At 48.4% G+C, this 20,197-nt stretch overlaps 1 protein-coding gene across 1 annotated transcript in view; it reads right to left on the bottom strand.

Moving 5' to 3' along the window:
• Window positions 1–20,197, bottom strand: part of RAB11FIP4 (RAB11 family interacting protein 4) — a 120,752-nt gene that overhangs the window by 77,761 nt on the left and 22,794 nt on the right. Inside the window, exon 2 of the mRNA XM_003996530.6 lies at window positions 150–237. Coding sequence (XP_003996579.1) covers window positions 150–237 — 88 coding nt within the window. The remainder of the gene's footprint in view (window positions 1–149; window positions 238–20,197) is intronic.

Genomic DNA, 20,197 nt, shown 5'->3' with positions numbered 1-20,197 from the left:
AGGGAGGAAATGACTCTCCCGTGGGCATGGGGTGAGCCTGATCCTTCTCCTCAGTCCCCAGGGGAGGAATCCCAGCTGAGACCCAAGTCAGGCCCCCTTCTGCAGCTAGACGGGATCCTGAGAGACCCCCTAGGACCCAAAGGTCTCACCTTTCATGGCGAACACCCCTCGGCAAAAGTCCTTGAAGTTGATTCTCCCGAGGTCGTTGGGATCCAAATACTTGACAAGTTTTTCCACCTGTGAGAAGGAAGGAGGGACAGATGTGAGGTCTCCAGAGACGCCCCATGGGGTTCACGGAGCTGGGGTGAGGGTGGCTGGGGAGGCTGGAATGGAGGGAGGGCTTGTCACCTGAGCCAAGGGGATACAGGGTCCTCTCCTAGGCCTCCACCCCTCACCCTGGATCAGCGCCAACCCCCCGACGGCGGCCGGCCACTTGATTCTCTTGAGGTCCACAAACAGCACCAGGAGCCTTCCAACGAAGACTGGCACATGGAGAGTGAACACTCTGATTTTTTTTTTTTAACTTAATGGTTTCTTTCCTACAAAAATCATACGAGCTCGCTGCAGAAACTCCGGAAAAGAGAAGGAATCAAACCCTGCCGTTTCCCACTTTTTTTCCCCTTTAAAACACATAGTTTGGGTGCAGCTGGGTGGCTCAGCCGGTGAAGTGCCTGACTTTGGCTCAGTCATGATCTCATGGTTCGTGAGTTCAAACCCTGAGTTGGGCTCCCTTCTGACAATACAGAGCCTGCTTGGGATTCTCTCTCTCTCAATCTCTCTCTCTCTCTCTCTCTCTCTGTCTCTCTGCCCCTCCTCCACCCTCAAAATAAATAAACTTAAAAAAAAAAACACATGGTTTGAACCACTTTTTTTTTTTTTTTTTGTAGTTCTGAGAGACCCTTGGCCAAATTCCCTTTTGTCCACAAGGAGGAAATAATTATGTCACGTTTGTATACATTCTTGGAAAATTTTAAATTACAGATCAAATAAGATTTAAGGCAAAACCAATTACGGTCAAGACAGTGGCTGCATTTGTAGCACTTTGTAGGAGGGGGAAGGTACCAAGGGGGTTTCTATTTATTGATCTGGATGCTGGCCACACAGTGAAAACTCACTGAGCTGTCTGCTTGCGGCCGGCACACTTTTCTGTTCTGTTTGTACTTTATACTTCCATAAAAAATGTTTAAAAAATAAAGTCTGTTAATAAGGGTTTTTTTTTTTTTTTTTTTTTTTTTTTTTTTTTTTTTTTTAGCCCAAAGGACTCAGCCATTCCTGACTTTTGGAAGGTTCTCTCCTGCTTAACAGTTTAATCAGAAACCCTTTTGTGGGGCGCCTGGGTGGCTCAGTCGGTTAAGCGGCCGACTTCGGCTCAGGTCACGATCTCGCGGTCCGTGAGTTCGAGCCCCGTGTCGGGCTCTGTGCTGACAGTTCAGAGCCTGGAGCCTGTTTCAGATTCTGTGTCTCCCTCTCTCTGACCCTCCCCTGTTCATGCTCTGTCTCTCTCTGTCTCAAAAATAAATAAACGTTAAAAAAAAAAATTAAAAAAAAAAAAGAAACCCTTTCGTGCTGCCCTGTGGTACCACCCATGTTGTTAGTGGTTATAAGATATGCTGCATGGTGGATACACCCTAATTGACTTAACGACCCCTAATGGTTGGGCATTTTCGTTATTTCCTGCTTTTTGTCATTACAATTCATCTTTGGGGGTTTCTACAGCTGTGTGATGACCAGTTAGGCCCTGGCCCTTCAGATCCTTGACTTCCTCATTGCTTTCTCCCCCATCCCACCTCAGCCGGCGAGGCCCTGAGCCACCCCAGCCACACCGAGGACTTGCCCCTCTTCCAATGTCACTCACTCGAACACCCCACTCCCTGGCCGCTTCCTCCCTCCCTTTCTGCCCATTGTGCAGTTCTGCAGCATTACTGGGGCTGCTCCCTCTCACCCGCATGCAATCCATACCCAAATGCCATACCCTAAAGCCACTTTCTTTTTTCCACATCACCCATGGAGTCCCACGGGTCACAGCCATTATCATCTCCCTTCCTGGCTGCCGAAGTTTCCTGATTCATCTACTCTCTCCGGCTCATCCTCCACTCCGACTGGATTCTGTCACCTCCTCCCCTGGTAAAAACCTTCCAGTGATTGTCCACCACCCGTAGGATAAAATCGAAACTCTGTAACGTGGTCTACAAGGCCCTATATGATCTGGCCCCTCCAGCCCCATCTCCTCCCACTCTTTCCATCCCTCACTGCATTCCAGCCACACTGGCTTTCAGTCAGCTCCTTAAGCAAACCACTCTTTCCTGACTCGGGGCCTTTGCACATGCTGTACGTCATCTCAAATGCTTGTCCTCCCCTCATTCATCACCTGATTTGATTCATCCTTCGGGTCACTGTTTGTACCTTTATCAAATGTCTCCCCCTGAGACAAACCTGTCCTGACCACTCCCATCTAATTAGGGTCCACCTTCGAGTAGCCTGTAGCACCCTATACTTTTCCTTCAAACAACTTACTGCAATTTGTAATTATATTTTATGCGATAATTTTATTACTTTGTGTCTTCCCCTCTAGGAAATAAGCTCCCTGAGGGCACGGGTCATGTCTGTTTCGATCACGGCTGCATACACGGTAGCTCCCACCATGACTGGCATATACTAGAAGCTTCACAAACATTTGTTGAGTAACCGAATATGAATGGACCGAATATGAATGGTTCTATGAGTCATCTAAATTTTATTTATTTATTTATTTATTTATTTATTTATTTATTTTTTTTTCACATTTATTTATTTTTGAGACAGAGCGAGACAGAGCATGAACGGGGGAGAATCAGAGAGAGGGAGACACAGAATCCGAATCAGGCTCCAGGCTCTGAGCCGTCAGCACAGAGCCCGACGCAGGGCTCGAACTCACGGACCGCGAGATCGTGACCCGAGTCACCCGCCTAACCGACTGAGCCACCCAGGTGCCCCGAGTCATCTAAATTTTAAACAGTTGCCAAATTGTACTCTGTAAAGACGTCTTAATTTAGTGTTCAGCCAGAGCAAGTGACTTCCCACTCGAGAGCTCCGAGTACATTTCCTTAGCTTTTGGCAATGGCCAACTTCGTAAGAACTCTCTTTTCTAATTAATTAGCGCCAGGCTCCACCCACCCGCACCCCCCCCCCCCCCCATAGTTCCAGCAACTGAAAGTCAGCTTCTTGAGATTTCTTCTGGAAGCCTGCTTCTAAATCAGCCTGTTACTTAGTGGCAGTCCCTCCCTCCCCTCAGTGCACACGCAAACCTTCATTCCTCACTGGGCGCTTCCTACATGCTGGGCACCCTGCAGGGGGCCTCAGGCAAGCGCACACGCGGTCACACACACACACACACACACACACACACACGCATGCGCACACACTGCCACACTCTCATCAGGCACCTTCCCTCTCTTCCCAGTGATCACCCTCGGTGTCCAAAGCACAGTGGGGCAAAGAGGAGCTCTTTCTTTAGACTCCTTTCGGGCTGGGTTGCGGGCAGGGTACATCAAAGCACTCTGGAAACCCTAGAACACAGCATGCAGGCAAGGGGTTACTCTTACCGGCGGTATTGTTAACGCCCGTGGCCCACACCACTCACCGCAGGCTCCAAAGCCCAAGCCATGGTGGGGATTCATCCGTCCATTAAGGACTGTGTTTCCTGCATGCCCACGGGACGTGTTTCCAGTGGTGGCCACTGCGGCGGGAGTCTGAAGGCCTGGTCGCTGCCAGCGGCCTGGCCTCATGGGGACGCGCCCAGCTGGCTTTGGAGATGAGCGGTGAGCGAGCCGCGGGCATCTCTCCTCCCTCCCTGAGCTTGGTGGCCCTGCACTGGTACCTCTATTCCAGCTGACTCTGCTTTTTGCACTCGGGTGTCAGTCTGGGGGTGACGGGTGGGCAGGGCCTATACATGGTCTGTCTGGGACCCCCTCAACCTGGGTACCTCTCAGGATGTTGGAATTCCAGTGAAGGAAGAAGGTGGCTTCCTGCCAGCTCCCATCCCGGCCAGAGCCTCCTCAGCATTGCAGCTGTCTCCTTCCCTCACTGCAAGGACAGCCTGACTATCGGGCAGGGGCGTGGCTTCTGGGGATACCAATGCCCAGTGCCACCTGCACCCACCACCCTGGCCAGGATCCCGTCGCCTCCCCTCCTGCCACTCTCCCCACTGGCATCGTGGGGACTCTGTGAACACTGGGGCTGGTCTGGGACATTCGCTACCTCCCAGCCTCCCCGCACTCACCCCCACAATCCTCTCCAAGGTCAGGAGCTATGCCTTAATTATCTCCGATGCAGTCAAGGGTGGATCGGCACTGACTGTTGAATGGGCGACGCAGAGCCCCAGTCTCAGGTCCACCTGAGAAGCAGCAGGCTGTGCACTCGGATTCCAAGTGTCCGTCACCCCCTGGGACTGGGAGACATTGATGGGGCCAGGCTGTCCAGCCCCCCTGACCCCCACCGCCTCCAGGGAAAGCCGGCCTGGAGCGGAGGTGCGGGGCTGCTTGATGACAGGCAGACAGATGAGGTCCTGAGGGCCACCGCAAAGTCCCTGATCACCCCTGAGCTATGGCGTAGGAGACTCCCACAGGGCTCATCAAAGAGCGGAGACCCTGGAGAGTGTGTGCCGCGGGCCGTACGGCCCTTTAGAAAGCAAATGCGACCACTGTAAATTATAACAAAACTGCCAACTATATTAACACCACAACTGGAGGCTCAAGGACCTTCTAAATAAACAGTGGCAGGGCTCATGCAGAGAGGTATTAGTAATTCCTGCTGGGTTCATGGAGGGCTTGCCATCAACTGTAGCAACTCTGTGCTCAGCTGTGTGCTAAACTCTGGCCCGACTCGCTCTCAACTCTGACCCTCACAACCTTAACAGCTACAATCACAGCCTCCCATTCTACAGTTGAGGAGACTGACGGGAGAGGTTAGACGTTTAGACAGTCACCGCGGCAGTAACCCTTCCTTGAACCCAGGTCCTGCTGGCCCCAGACGATCAGCTTCTGCGGTCTACTGGTTTCCTGCGTATCAGGGCCCTTACCTGCTGCGGCTGGGGACCCGTCACCTTGATCACCAAGAGTCTCAACCCTCCTGGAACTAGACCACATTTTACCAATGCACCCCTGGGCCGGGGAGGGGGGGCATTCAGTTGACCCAGCCCTTTATTTTATAGGTAGGGAAGCCAAGTCCCAGGCAGGGGAAGGACTTGCTCAAGGTCACACAGCAAGTACGGCAAATAACCACCCACGTGTGGTCTTTGCGGTGAAGCGGGGCCACAGGCACTGCCCCCCGCCCTGTGCGACGTGCACACCATCCACGGCCAGGCTGCCCTGGGCCGCCTCTCGGCTTCTAGTCGGAAGAGAAGGGCATCCTGGGCCCGTCAGGGCCTGCAGGGGCAGCTGTTCTCACTGAACCACACACGGCTGGGCCATGAGCTGGCTGCCAGAGACACTGCTTGTTCACGGGCAGTAAAATATTGATCTTTCCATTTTGGGGCCACTCAATTACCAGGCTTCCCCTTCTATTTCTGTTGCCTTTCCCTTTGGGCTGATTTTCCATTCATTCATTCCCCCCGGGTCACATCTCTTCTGGCTCCGACCAGACGATGTTTAAAACCTCACCGCCGCCGCCGTCTGATTGATCACCAGCCAGATGCTCTCTGAGCCCGTGCCCAGCCGCCCCCGCCTCCCTAATTTCCAGATCTGCCAGCCAGACGGGCTCAAGCAAGCCATTTGCCTCTCGGAGGCCTCAGCTGCCTCATCTGAACAAGGGAACTAAACCGGCAGTCAGCAGGTGAGATACCTAGTAAGTATTAGCAATTACTATTACTAATTAAGCAAATGCCTGGTGACTCCTCCTTTATGCCAGACTCTGAGCACTCCGTTCATATGGATTTATTGGGTCCTTACAAGCGGCTCAGAAGCAGAGACTATTATTGTTCCCATTATACAGGTGAGAACACTGAGGCTCAGAAAGGCTGAGTCACGCAGCTGGTAAGAGGCAGAGTTGAGACCTGAACATAGGCAGTTTGACTCCAAAGTTCATGTCCTTTGCCAATAATAATTATTATTATTTCCACTAATATAAACTGCTATTATTATTGTCATCACAAGTTTGGGGGCTCTGACCAGAGAGTGCATAAATTTGCCTTCTGCTCTCTTTTCACCTAGGAAAACGGTGATGGGTACAGGGAACCTTTACTTAAGAACTGGGAGTTTTTGGGGGGCGCCTGGGTGGCTCGGTCGGTTGAGCGTCCGACTTCAGCTCAGGTCACGATCTGGCGGTCCGTGAGTTCGAGCCCCGCATCAGCTCAGAGCCTGGAGCCTGTTTCCGATTCTGTGTCTCCCTCTCTCTCTCTGCCCCTCCCCCGTTCATGCTCTGTCTCTCTCTGTCTCAAAAATAAATAAACGTTACAAAAAAAATTTAAGAACTTGGATTTTTTTAATGTTTTTTTTCTTTTATTTATTTATTTTTTTCAATATATGAAATTTATTGTCAAATTGGTTTCCATACAACACCCAGTGCTCATCCCAAAAGGTGCCCTCCTCAATACCCATCACCCACCCTCCCCTCCCTCCCACCCCCCATCAACCCTCAGTTTTAAATGTTTATTTTTGAGAGAGAGACACACACACAGAGCGTGAGCGTGGGGAAGGGTAGAGAGAGGGGGAGACGCAGAATCCGAAGCAGGCTCCAGGCTCTGAGCTGTCAGCACAGAGTTCGACGCGGGGCTTGAACCCCCCAACCATGAGATCATGACCTGAGCTGAGGTCGGGAGCTGCTTAACTGACTAAGCCACCCAGGCCCAAGAATGTGAATATTTAAAGGGAAAAGTGTCACATGTAACGTTGCGTTGCTAAAGCACACCTCCAACTAGTAGTCCCAGATGCGGCCTGGAGACAGAGTTAAATTTTTAAAATTAAATGCCAAGATCAAAAACCGAGGAAGCCTTCTGGTTTCGGTTAAGATGGAGCCAGGACACGCCACTCTATCACTTCTACTGGTTATGGCTGGAAACGCTGGACAGGTTACTAGCAGGCAAATTAGGAGGGAAATTAAAACTTGAGGGAAAAACAACCACAAAAAAACAAATAAACAAAAAGCTTGAAGAGGGATATGGCAGTAAGCTACGGATTTATTTTTCCTTTGCGTACTTTCCAGCCTAGAGTCGGGCGGCCCAAACCCTGGAATTGCACAGCAGGTGTGAACAGGGAGAGCTCCATAAGAAACGCTCCCCGTTTGATGAGAGGCCAGGCAAAGGGGGTCCTTTGGGGACAGAGTAGAAGAAATGCTGTGTTTTTTTTTTTTTTAATTTTTTTTTTTTAACGTTTATTTCTTTTTGAGACAGAGAGAGACAGAGCATGAACGGGGGAGGGTCAGAGAGAGAGGGAGACACAGAATCTGAAACAGGCTCCAGGCTCCGAGCTGTCAGCACAGAGCCCGACGCGGGGCTCGAACTCACGGACCGCGAGATCGTGACCTGAGCCGAAGTCGGCGGTTCAACCGACTGAGCCACCCAGGGGCCCCAATGCTGTGGTTTTTAAAAAAAAAAAAAAAAAATCCCTCTCCCTGCCCTACCCCAAGGCAAGACCCTGTCTCAAAGTTGGGGTTCACAGCAGCAACGGCCGCCAGGCAGGCGCCTAAAACCCAGAGAGAAGAAAAATCTGTGTCCGTGGAATGAGAACCTAGGGAAAGGGGTCCCTGTGGTCAAAGTGTGTGGAGGAAATTCCTGTGATTCATTTCTCTCTTTTTCCTCTTACCACTTCATCCCAGAGGCAGACCAGTCATGGGAGGGATGAAACTACAGAGGGAGGCCAAAGCCTCAGATTTCTTGCCTTTTTTTTTTTTTTTAAATGTTTATTTATTTTTGAGGAGGGAGGAGGGGCAGAGATAGAGACAGATAGAGGATCGGAAGTGGGTTCTGCTCTGACAGTGGAGAGCCTGATCCGGGGCTGGAACCCACGAACCGTGATATCATGACCTAAGCTGAAGTTGGGCACTTAACCCACTGAGCCACCCAGCCACCCCAAGCCTCAGATTCCTAACCAAAGGACCAGGAAAAGGGACCTTTGGGAGTGGGAGGGGTGTGATCACAGAAAGGAAAGAGCTCAAACACAGGATCCCATAAAGTCGTGTTTGAAGTCCACACCCACTCCTGAGCTACACATACAAGGAACTAACTAATAGCATACCAGAGGCTTTGAGAACTGAACTGCAGTGTAGACAGTGAACAGTCTGGCCCCAGGCGAATACACACTTGAAGTGGATCCAAATAGTATTTCAAAGGCTTTGAAAACTGAACTGACATTGGAACTATACATAGCTCAGGAGGCAGGTTGGGATCTGAGACTTCAACCCTAACTGGGTTGATTTCCTGATCTATTTGTTTACTTTTCATTTATTTACTTATTTAAAGTTCACTTATTTTAATCTCTACACCCAACATGGACTTCAAACTCACAACCCCAAGATCAAGAGTTGCATGTTCTGACCGAGCCAGCCAGGCACCCCTTGATTTCCTGATTTAAAACAAACAAAACTCCCCAAGTTGATACATTTTGGTGTATTTTAACAGGGCTCAAAGTCTCATAATATAATATTTAAAACTTGTCCAGGACACAAGTGAAAATTACTTGACACGTAAAACAAACAAACAGGAAAAGCCCAATAATGGACAAGGGAAAAGACAGTCAGTAAATACCAGCCCCTGTGCTGTCAACGCAGAGCCTGACTTGGGGCTCAGTCTAATGAACTGTGAGATCATGACCTGAGCTGAAATCAAAAGTCGGATGCTTAACCGACTGAGCCACCCAGGCATCCCTAGAAGACAAAGACCTTAAAGCAGTTAACCATGTTCCATGAAGGAAAGGTGAACACTCTTGAAGCAAATGGGAAAATAGAAATTCTCAGCAGAAAAGTAGGAGCTATAAGAAAGAACTGAATGGAAATTTTAGAATGGAAAAATACAGCAACTCAAATATTAAAAATTTATCAGGTGGGATCAATAGCAGAATGGAGATGAGAGAAAAAAATGGTTAATGACCTTGAAGATAGAATGATAGAAATTATCTAATTTGGACAAGGAAAGTGACCAAAGAAGAACATTACATAAAAGAGTCAACTGACTAAGGCGACGTAACAATCCTAAATGTGCACGCACCTAACAACAGAGCTTAAAAACACATGAAACAAAAGCTAATAGAATGGAAAGGAGAAATAGACAAATTGACAATTATCATTGGAGACCTTAATGCTTTATTCCAGGGATCGATAAAGTTAGTTAGGTGGGAAAACAACAAGGATATAAAAGACGTGGACAACACTATTGACCAGCTTAACCTATAAGTTGATATAGAACTTGGGGCGCCTGGGTGGCTCAGTCGATTGAGTGTCCAGCTTCGGCTCAGGTCATGATCTCATGGTCTGTGAGTTCGAGCCCCGCGTCTGGCTCTGTGCTGACAGCTCAGAGCCTGGAGCCTGCTTCGGATTCTGTGCCTCCCTCTCTCTCTGCCCCTCCCCTGTTCATGCTCTGTCTCTCTATGTCTCAAAAATAAATACACATTAAAAAAATAAACAAATTGACATAGAACTCATTCTCAGTAATGAAAGAATGTACTTTCTTTCATGCGCTCACAGAACATTCACCAAGATAGATTATACCTTAGGATAGATTATATCCATTAAACAAAATTTAACAGATTTAAAAGAACTGAGGGGCGCCTGGGTGGCTCGGTCGGTTAAGCGTCCGACTTCGGCTCAGGTCATGATCTCACGGTCCGTGGGTTCAAGCCCCGCGTCGGGCTCTGTGCTGACAGCTCAGAGCCTGGAGCCTGTTTCAGATTCTGTGTCTCCCTCTCTCTGTGACCCTCCCCCGTTCATGCTTTGTCTCTCTCTGTCTCAAAAATAAATAAACGTTAAAAAAAAATTTTTAAAGAACTGAAATCATACAAATCCTATGGTCTGACCGTAACGGAATTAAACTAAAAATCAACAACAGAAAGACATCTAAAATCTTCCCAAATGTTGGAAATTCAAATGACACGTCAAAATAATCCATGAGTCAAAGAGCAAATCTCAAAGGAAGTTAAAAATGTTTGACACCATCGAAATAAAAATAAAACATAAAATTCAAACCCCAAGCAAGAAGAAGGAAAGAAATTATGAAGAGCAGAAATTTAAAAACTGAAAAACATTAAAACAGCAGAGAGGGGCACCTGGGTGGCTCAGTCGGTTAAGCATCCGACTTCGGCTCAGGTCACGATCTCGCGGTCCGTGAGTTCGAGCCCCGTGTCGGGCTCTGTGCTGACAGCTCAGAGCCTGGAGCCTGTTTCAGATTCTGTGTCTCCCTCTCTCTGCCCCTCCCCCATTCGTGCTCTGTCTCTCTCTGTCTCAAAAATAAATAAACGTTAAAAAATTTAAAAACAAACAAACAAACAAACAAACAAAACAGCAGAGAAAATCAATGAAACCAAAATCTGGTTCTTTCAAAAGATTAAATTGATGTATCTCTAGCCAAACTGACAAAACGAGGGAGAGAAGATACAGATCACAAATATCAGAAATGAAAGCAGATATCACCAGTCTTACAGACTTAAAAGGTTAATAGGTACGGAGGACTTTAAGGGCAGTGAAATACTCCATGTGATATTATAATGAGGGACATAAGTTATTATATATTTGTGCAAATCCGTAGAATATATGACACCAAGAGTGAAGCCTAATGTAAACTATGGACATTGGGTGATTATAATGTATCAATGTAGGTTCACCATTGATTAAAAAAAAAAATACCATTCTAGTGAGCGAACTTGACAATGGGGAGAGGCTACACATATATGGGGGCAGGGAGCGTTTGAGAAATCTTGTACCTCCTTCTCAATTTTGCCATAAGCTTGAAACTGCTTTAAAAGAAGGTCTTTTTTGGGATGCCTGGGTGGCTCAGTTGGTTAAGTATCTGGTTCTTGATTTCAGTGGCTAAGCGTTCATCTCTTGATTTCGGCTCAGGTCATGATCTCACCGTTTGTGAGTTCGAGCCCCATCTTGGGCTCTGTGTTGACACGACAGAACCTGCTTGGGATTCTGTCTCCCTCTCTTTCTGTCCCTCCCCTGTTTGCTTTCTATCCCTCTCTCAAAATAAATAAAAATAAACTTTAAAAAAATAAAAGAGGGACACCTGGGTGGCGCTGTCGGTTGAGTGTCCGACTTCGGTTCGGGTTATTATCTTGCGGTTTGTGGGTTCGAGCCTCGCGTCGGGCTCTGTGCTGATGGCTCGGAGCCTGGAGCCTGCTTCGGATTCTGTGGCTCCTCCTCTCTCTGCCCCTCCCCTGCTCATGCTCTGTCTCTCTCTGTCTCTCAATAATAAATAAACATTAAATTTTTTTTTAAATAAATAAAATAAAAGAAGCTCTTTTTTAAAAAGGTTAAGGGACCACCATGAACATTGCTGTACACATAATTTCTACAACTTAGATAAAATGGCACAATGCTTTGAAAGACACAAACTGTCAAAATTCACATAAGAAAGAGGCCGTTTGTGTAATGCCATAACTATGAAAGAAATTAATTTCATAATTTAAATCTTTCTAAAAAAAAAGAAAGCTTCAAGCCCAAATAATTTCACCAAACATTTAAGAAAGTATACATACATTCTACACAATCTCTTCCAGAAAACAGAAGAGGAGGGGGCCCTTCTCAACTCATTTAACGAGGCCAGCATCACCCTGATACTAAAAACAGACAAAACCAGCACAGGTTTCCCCCCACCCTCCAAAAGTAGAGCATTCCTATGATTAGCTGACATGCTGTCCAGAAGCAGCAATTACCTTTAATTTATACCAAATTTTTTTTGTGCATTCCCAGACCTAAACTATAATCTCTCTTAGGCTTTTATGATACCTTAGGACACATCTTCCCAACAAATGCATGAAATAAATCAAGATAAAGCATGGGTGCTCAAAGACACAGTTCAAAGTTCCGGCAGCTGGTGCTGAGATGCTGAGTGTAGTTCCTAGGAATGGAGCTTGGTGGAACCCTTCTTGCTGCCTGGGGAGCACACCGCCTCTGTGACAGTTCGCTGCAAATACACTGAAAGTGATTTTCACTTTTTGCCTTTTCTCTTAGAAGTGGAACTCCTCTTTGGATTTCTTTCAGTTGGCAAAAGCGGGTACTAATATAGGTCTTTCTTTTTAAATTTTATTTATTTTGAGACGGGCGGGGAGAGAGAGAGTATGAGCAGGGGAAGGGCAGAGAGCAAGAGAGAGAGAGAGGGAGAGAGAATCCAAAGCAGGTTCTGCACAGTCAGCTCAGAGCCCGATGCAGGCCTAGAACTCATGAACCGTGAGCTCATGACCTGAGCCGAAATCGAGAGTTGGACACTTAACTGACTGAGCCACCCAGGTCCTCCTAAATGTAGGTCTTTTGTAAAAGTGAAGTGGTGTAACGTGAACTTTTGAATAACGGGGGATAACTGGATAAGAAAAGAACACCAATATCCCTCATGAGCATAGATGCAATGATCCTAAACAAAATATTAGACAACAAATACATATGTATGTGTGTATGTATAAATATATATACATATATGTATGTGCGTGTATTTATGAATAATATAACACAGCCATGAACATGTGGGGTTTAGCCACCAAGGCTGGTACAACATTTGAAAATTCACTGATGTTATCTGAACATGAGTAAAGAAAAAAACCCCCCACAGTTTAGAGGGAATATACTTCAACATAATAAAGGGCATATAATGAAAAAAACCCACAGCTAACATCAATGGTGAAAAGTGAGAGCTTCTCCTCTAAGATCAGGAACAAGACAAGGATGTCCACTCTTACCACTTTTATGCAACATAGTACTGGAAGCCCTAGCCACAGCAATCAGACAAGAAAAAGAAATAAAAGGCATCTGCTATTGGTAAAGAAGTTAAACTGTCACTATTCGCATATGACATGATACTATGCATAAAAAACCCTAAAGGCTCCACCACACACACACGAAAACCTGTTAGAACTAACAAATGAAGGGGAGCCTGGGTGGCTCAGTCGGTTGAGCGTCTGACTTTGGCTCAGGTCATGATGTCGCGGTTCGTGAGTTCGAGCCCCGTGTCGGGCTCTGTGCTGACAGCTCAGAGCCTGGAGCCTGCTTCAGATTCTGTGTCTCCCTCTCTCTCTGCCCCTCCCCTGCTCATGCTTTGTCTCTCTCTGTCTCAAAAATAAATAAAACATTTTTAAAAATTAAAAAAAAAGAACTAACAAATGAATTCAGAAAGGTTGAGACTACAAAATTAACACCTAGAAATCAGTTGCATTTCTATGCGCTAATAATGAAGTAGCAGAAAGAGAAATTAAGAAGTAATTCCATTTACAATTGCACCAAAAAGAATAAAATACTTAGGAAAAAACTTAATCAAGGAGGTGAAAGACCCGTACTTGGAAAACTATAAAACACTATTGAAAGATACTGAAGATGGGGAGCCGGTGTAGTTCAGTCAGTTAAGCACTCGACTCTTGATTTCAGCTCAGGTCATGATGTCACGGTTCCTGAGTTTGAGCCCCATGTCAGGCTTTTCCCTGACCATGTGGAGCCTGCTGGGATTCTCCCTCTCCCTCGGCCCCCACCCCACTTGCACTGTGTCTGTCTCTCCCAAAATAAACTTGAAAAGAAGAAAGATCTTGAAGATGACACAAATGGAAAGATATTCCATGCTCACAGAGTAGAAGAATTAATATTGGTAAAATGTCCATACTGCCCAAAGCAATCTACAGATTCTATGCAATCCCTATCAAAATACCAATCGCAGTTTTCGCAGAACTAGAACACTGAAATTTATATGGCATCATAAAAGACCCCAAATAGCCAAAGCAATTTTGAGAAAGAAGAACAAAGCAGGAGGTATAACAATCCCAAATCTCAAGATATACTACAAAGCTAGGGTTCAAAATAGTATGGTATTGGCACAAAGGACTCATAGGTCAATGGAATGGAAGAGAGAGCCTAGAAATAAACCCATGTTTATATGGCCAATTAATCTATGACAAAGGAGGCAAGAATATGCAATGGGGAAAAGAAAGCCTCTTCATAAATGTTGGGAAAACTGGACAGCTACATGCTGAATAATGAAACTGGACCACTTTCTTACACCATGCACAAACATAAATTCCAAATGGATTAAACACCTAAATGTGAGACCTAGAAGAAAACATAAGTTGTAATCTCTCTGACATCAAATGTAGCAATGTTTTTCTAGATATGGCTCCTGAAGAAGGGAAACAAAAGCAAAAATAAACCATTGGGACTATATCAAAATAAAAAGCTTCTGTGCAGCAAAGGAAACCACTGGGAAAACGAAAGGCCAACCTACGGAATGGGATAAGATATTTGCAAATGATACATATGATAAGGGGTTCATATCCAACATATATAAAGAACTTATGCAAGTCAACAGCTAAAAACCAACCAATCCAATTAAAATGGTCAGAGGACCTGCCTAGAGATTTTCCCAAAAAAGACAGATGGCCCACAGACACACGAAAAGATGCCCAACATCACTCATCACCGGGAAAATGCAAATCAAACCCACAATGAGATACCACCTCACACCTGTAAGAATGACTAAAATAAAAAAGGAAATAACAAGTGTTGGTGAGGATGTGGAGAAAAACGAACCCTTGTGTGCTACTGGTGTGAATGTAGTTGGTACAACCACTGTGGAAAACAGTAGACGGAGGTTCCCCAAAACATTAAAAATAGTTGGGGCGCCTGGGTGGCGCAGTCGGTTAAGCGTCCGACTTCAGCCAGGTCACGATCTCGCGGTCCGTGAGTTTGAGCCCTGCGTCAGGCTCTGGGCTGATGGCTTGGAGCCTGGAGCCTGTTTCCGATTCTGTGTCTCCCTCTCTCTCTGCCCCTCCCCCGTTCATGCTCTGTCTCTCTCTGTCCCAAAAATAAATAAACGTTGAAAAAAAATTAAAAAAAAAATAGAATTACCATACGATCCAGTAATTACACTACTGAGTATTTACCCAAAGAAAACGAAAACACTAATTTGAAAAGATACATGCACCCCTGTGTTCATGGAAGCATTTGTTACAGTAGCTAATATACGGAAGCAACGTAAGTGTCTGCTGATAGATGAATGGATAAAGAAGACGTGGCAACATATGTATATATGTACACACACACACACACACACACACACACACACACACACACACAATGGAATATTACTCAGTCATGAAAAAGGATGAGATCTTACCATTTATGACAACATGGATGGACCTAGAGGGTATTCTGCTAAGTGAAATAAGTCAGACAGAGAAAGACAAAGGCTGTATGATTTCACTTATATGTCGAATCTAAAACACAAAGCAAACAAACACAAAGCGGAAACAGACCCATAAATACCGAGAACTAATGGTTCCCAGAGGGGATGGGGGTAGGGGTGTGGGCAGAATGGGGGAAGGGGAGTGGGAGGTACGGGCTTCCAGTCATGGAATGAATAAGTCACAGGGGAAAGGTACAGGGTAGGGCACATACTCAATGGTACTGAAATAGCTTTGGATGCTGATAGGTGGCCACAGCATAATGTCTAGATTCGTGGAATAACTATCCTGTACACCAGAAACCATGTTACATTGTGCGTCATCAACTATACTTCAAGAAAAAAGAAAGAAAAAAGAGAAAAAACCCACGTAACCGTTTCAATAGATACAAAGCAACTGACAAAATTCAACATCCATTCATGATAAAATGCCCAGCAAATTGGAAAAGAACTTCCTTATCCTAGAGAAATGAAGGCATTTCTGCACACGAAGAAACTGTACATGAACATCTAGGACAGCATTATACAGAATTGCCCCAAACTGGCAACATCCCAAATGTCCCCTGGCAGGTGAATGGACAGGCAAACTATTCTGTCATAAAAAGAGCTGTCGCTATGTCCACAGGGATGGATTTCAAATGCATGATGCTGAGTGAAAAAAGCCAGTCTCAAAAGGCTACGAGCTGAGATTCCACTGGAAAAGGCAAAGTTACAATACAGACAACAGATCAGTGGTTCCCTGGGGTAAAGGGGGGAGGGAAGATTGTGACTACAGAGGCGGCCTGGGGGAATGTGAGGGGTGAGCTGTCCTGCACCCCGATGTGTGGTGCTTATAGGAATCTATGCATATGTCTAAAAAAGTTAATTTTTACTATATGGAGATTTTAAAAAGTTTTCACTCAAGGAAACCACACAAACTGGGATATCTGACTTTTTTTGGAAAATCAGATTCGGCCCCCCTGGGTCTGTATTGTCCCACTGCTACAACGGGCTGCAGCTGAAGTACAGCATGCTTTTTAGACAGGTGCTCTGCTCCCCAGGTCACCACGGTAACCCCCGGACTCCAAGTTCTGCACCCCTGCCCTATCTGCCCCACCCAGGCAGCTCCCTTTCCCGGCCCTGTGGCCATTGAGTGTGAGGTCCAGCTACCCTGGGCAGAAACAAAGCTGGGCTAGGCTCCTGAAGATTTCTACACCTGCAAAGAGAGTTCCGGGCCAGTCTGGGATAGGGCAGGGTTGAAACTCCCCAGCATAGCAAAGCAGCTGCGATGGCAGACAGACAGATAAAGAAGGGAGGGAGTGGGCACCTGGGTGGCTCAGTGGGTTGAGCGTCCGGCTCTTGATTTTTGGCTCAGGTCACGATCTCTCAGTTCGTTACAATGAGCCCTGAGTTGGGCTCTGCGTTGATAGCCTGGAGCCTGCTTGGGATTCTCGCTCTTCCTCTTTCTCTGCCCCCTCCACACTCACGCTCTCTCTCTCTTTCTCTCTCTCAAAATAAACATTAAAAAAAACAACAATAAAACGTTTTTTAAAAAGAAGGGAGGGAGGGAGGGGGGGTCACAGAGACAGGGGGGAACCTACAAGGAGAGAGAGGCAAGACACATTTCCTGGAGGCTCCCTTCAGCAGGCCAGGGAGTGCTTTCCAGAAGGGCATGGCTCAGTGCTGGTGGGAGCTGTTCAGGGCTATGCTGTCCTCCTTTGCCCCAGACCACTAAAGCTCAAGCCTAGATCGCCTTCCAAGCGATTCTGGGGAGGGGTCCTCCTGGAGGGGGTGAGGCAGGCGCTGGAGCCGGGAGCCCTGCTCAGGGTGGCCGGCCTGGAGGCCGTAAGCTCGGGCATAGGGACGATTGTGGGACACTGGGGCATGGAAAACGGGATGGAAGCATCATGAATCCCAGACTGCCTGGACCGTCTTTTGCGGGAAGGGGGTGGTGGGGAAGGGCATGGCAGGCGGTGGAGGCAGGGGAGGGAGAGAGGGATCCCAGACGAGGCCAGTGGTTTGGGGTGGCTGGAGGCAAGGCGGGGAGGGCGTGTAGGAAGGGGAGGTGTCATCAAGGCAGGCGGCCGGAGACAGAAGGGACAGGGCCCGAAGGAGAAGGGCTTGGAAGCCGTGCGGAGGTTGGCTGCACTTTGTCCTGAGGTCGGGGTAGATGCGAGGGCAGTAAAGGGAGCAGGACCAGCAGCAAGCGGGGCTCGCAGCTGAGCACCGACTACGTGTCAGGGGCTACTCTGCGTACTTCACAGCCTCACTCCTCCCCACCTCCCAGCAGCGCTGTGTAAGAGCTGATCCAGAGGCCACGGTAGGTGAGGGTGGAGTCCAACTCCCCGGGGGCTCCCCGGCACCCCCTCCGCCACCTCAGGGGGCTCCTGCCCTCCCCTGGAGCCTCAGGGCCGCGTGCTCCGAGCTGCCTGTTTACCCACTTTCCCGAGCAGCCCGGCTGCCTGACGTCAGGGCACACAATGCAGCCCTGTATTCTGGAACCCCCAACCCCCAGCCCCGAGGGACAAAGGGCACAAGAGGTGGAGGGGAAGGCAGCCGCTGGCCCTGCGGAGGAGAGGGGAGGGAAGTCAGGCCAGAGCTTCTGCTGAACCAGCTGGAGACAGACGGGGGGGGGGGGGGGTTCCAAGTGGGTCCTGCCAGTCCCTGCACCCCAGGCCACCCGTCATCTGTGAGGAGCAGTCCCATGGCATCGTTCAGATTGGCCACAGGTGCATGGGAAGGACTCAGGAGCCGGGGCTCAGGGTGAGCTTTTGTGGCACCCGGTGCAAAAATGGAAATGCTGGCGCCCTTGCTCAAAAATTATTCTGGCTTTCCAAGATGGTGACCACAGAGCTTCAAATGCCGTGTGACTGCATGGCATGCGGATACAGTCGGCTTTGCCTGGGCTTCAGAGGCACTCACGGGCTGACCTTGCATAAGGCATGCTACCTCTCTGGGCCTCAGTTTCCACATGAGGATGCACTCCAGGCCAGCTCACAGGACTACTGTGACAGGCAAATGAGATTATGGGGCAATAAAGGACGCTGTGGACGGTAGAGTGCTATGAAGTGTTCTGTGCAAAAGGTACATAAAGAGAAGTGGGAGAATGAGCCTCCCCGCCACCAGGGGCTGTCTTGCTGCAGGGATTGGGGTGATAAAGTAGGGTGGGCTTGGAGCCTTTGTGAGTCTCAGGGATGCTGGGCCTCCCTGGCCCTCAGTCCAGTCCTGGCTTTACCCTCAGTGACATCACTGAGGGGTCCCCGGGGGCTCCTCCCCTCTCCGGGCCTCGGTTTCCACAACTGGAAAACGAAGGCATTAAATGACATTAATATGGCAGGTCTCTTCCAGCTCTGGAGCCTATATGATTGTAACGTTTCTCCCAGACGATTGGGTGGGCTTGGGGTTGGCAGGGAGGGGGAGAAGGAAACCAGACAGAGCAGTGGATGAGAGTAAAGGGCTAGGAGGCAGGTTGTCTCCATCCAACCGGGCTTCGCCAAGGACCAGGTCAACAAATGGCTTGGGGACCCTGGAGTGTGGCCCTGGTGAATTACTCGACCTCTCTGAGCCTTTTACTTCCTCTCTCCTATAAAGTCAAGAAAACTGATGAGGACCAAAGCAGATCCCGTTGCTGGCTGCGAGGCTGCCCCTCCCTTCCCCTCCTTCTGTGTGGGGCAGCCCAGATGTGGGTGAGATGCCCACCTCCTGTTGGACCAGGTGTCTCAGGGGTGCCTCAACCCCCGAGCATGAGCCCTGATTGGGCCAAGTCAGGCAGGTGGCTCATCCCCTTGCCAGTGATTGGCTTAGGCAAAAAGCATGTTATACACTTCTGGCCAATGAGACATGAGAAAACATCTGCAAGGCACTTCTGGGAGAGGTGCTCCCTGACGATAGGGTGCAGATGGGATCGATGCTCAGGAAGTGCTCCCGGCCCTCCTTGCCATCCCGGAGTGCAGACTCTGTTTGGGTTTACGTGGGGAAAGCTGAATGTTAGGGGGCTGGGTCCTCTGAGCCCCAGAAGGACACATCCCTGGAGCTGGCGCGTGATGAGAAAGAACACGTTTAAGCCATTTTGCATCAGTTCCTGGTCTCAAAGCTGGGGAGCCCCTAACTAGTGAAGGAGACCTCCCCAAGGGGCTGCAGGTGTAAAAGGCGGGAGTGGGAGGGTGGCTTTGAGAGCGAAGGTGCTCCGTGCACAATGGATGCACACTGGAGCATCTCTGGCCGGGGTGGCCAGGCGACAGGACGGGCCAGTCACACGGTACCCAGGCCACCGCCTCCTGGGCTGGACTTGCGGTCCTTACTGAGAGACCCCCAGCATGTCCCAGTGTCACCAAGCCGGCCCGTCACTCACAGCCTGCACTGCTGCTGACCAGAATCCCTCAGGCCACCCAAGAGGGCTTTGTTTGATGTGTGAATAGGAATGAAAGGGACAGAAGCCTGGGTGGTCTGTGAGGTAGACTGACCTATTCACCCATTCCTTCATCTGGTCATTCCTTCTGCAAATGTTTCCTCAGACCCTGTCCTGCGGGGTGACAGGTAAGTTCCCAGGAAGCTCTCAGGGAGGGGACAGGTGTCTTGCTGTATTTTTTTTTTTAAGTTTATTTATTTTTGACCGAGAGAGAGAGACAGAGAGACAGAGAGAGAGAGACAGAGTATGAGTGGGGGCAGAAAGAGGGAGACACAGGATCCGAAGCAGGCTCCAGGCCCTGAGCTGTCAGCACAGAGCTCGATGCGGGGCTCCAACCCACGGACCGCGAGATCATGACCCGAGCCGAAGTCGGACGCTCAACTGATTGAGCCACCCAGGCGCCCCTGTCCTGCTGTATTTTTTTAGTGAAGCAAAAATAGCCTAGGGAGCAGCAGAAAAGGGTATAGATGACT

Source organism: Felis catus, chromosome E1, assembly GCF_018350175.1.
Source record: "Felis catus isolate Fca126 chromosome E1, F.catus_Fca126_mat1.0, whole genome shotgun sequence".
In the NCBI taxonomy this organism is placed as follows: Eukaryota; Metazoa; Chordata; class Mammalia; order Carnivora; family Felidae; genus Felis; species Felis catus.
This window is presented reverse-complemented; position numbering and strand designations above follow the sequence as displayed.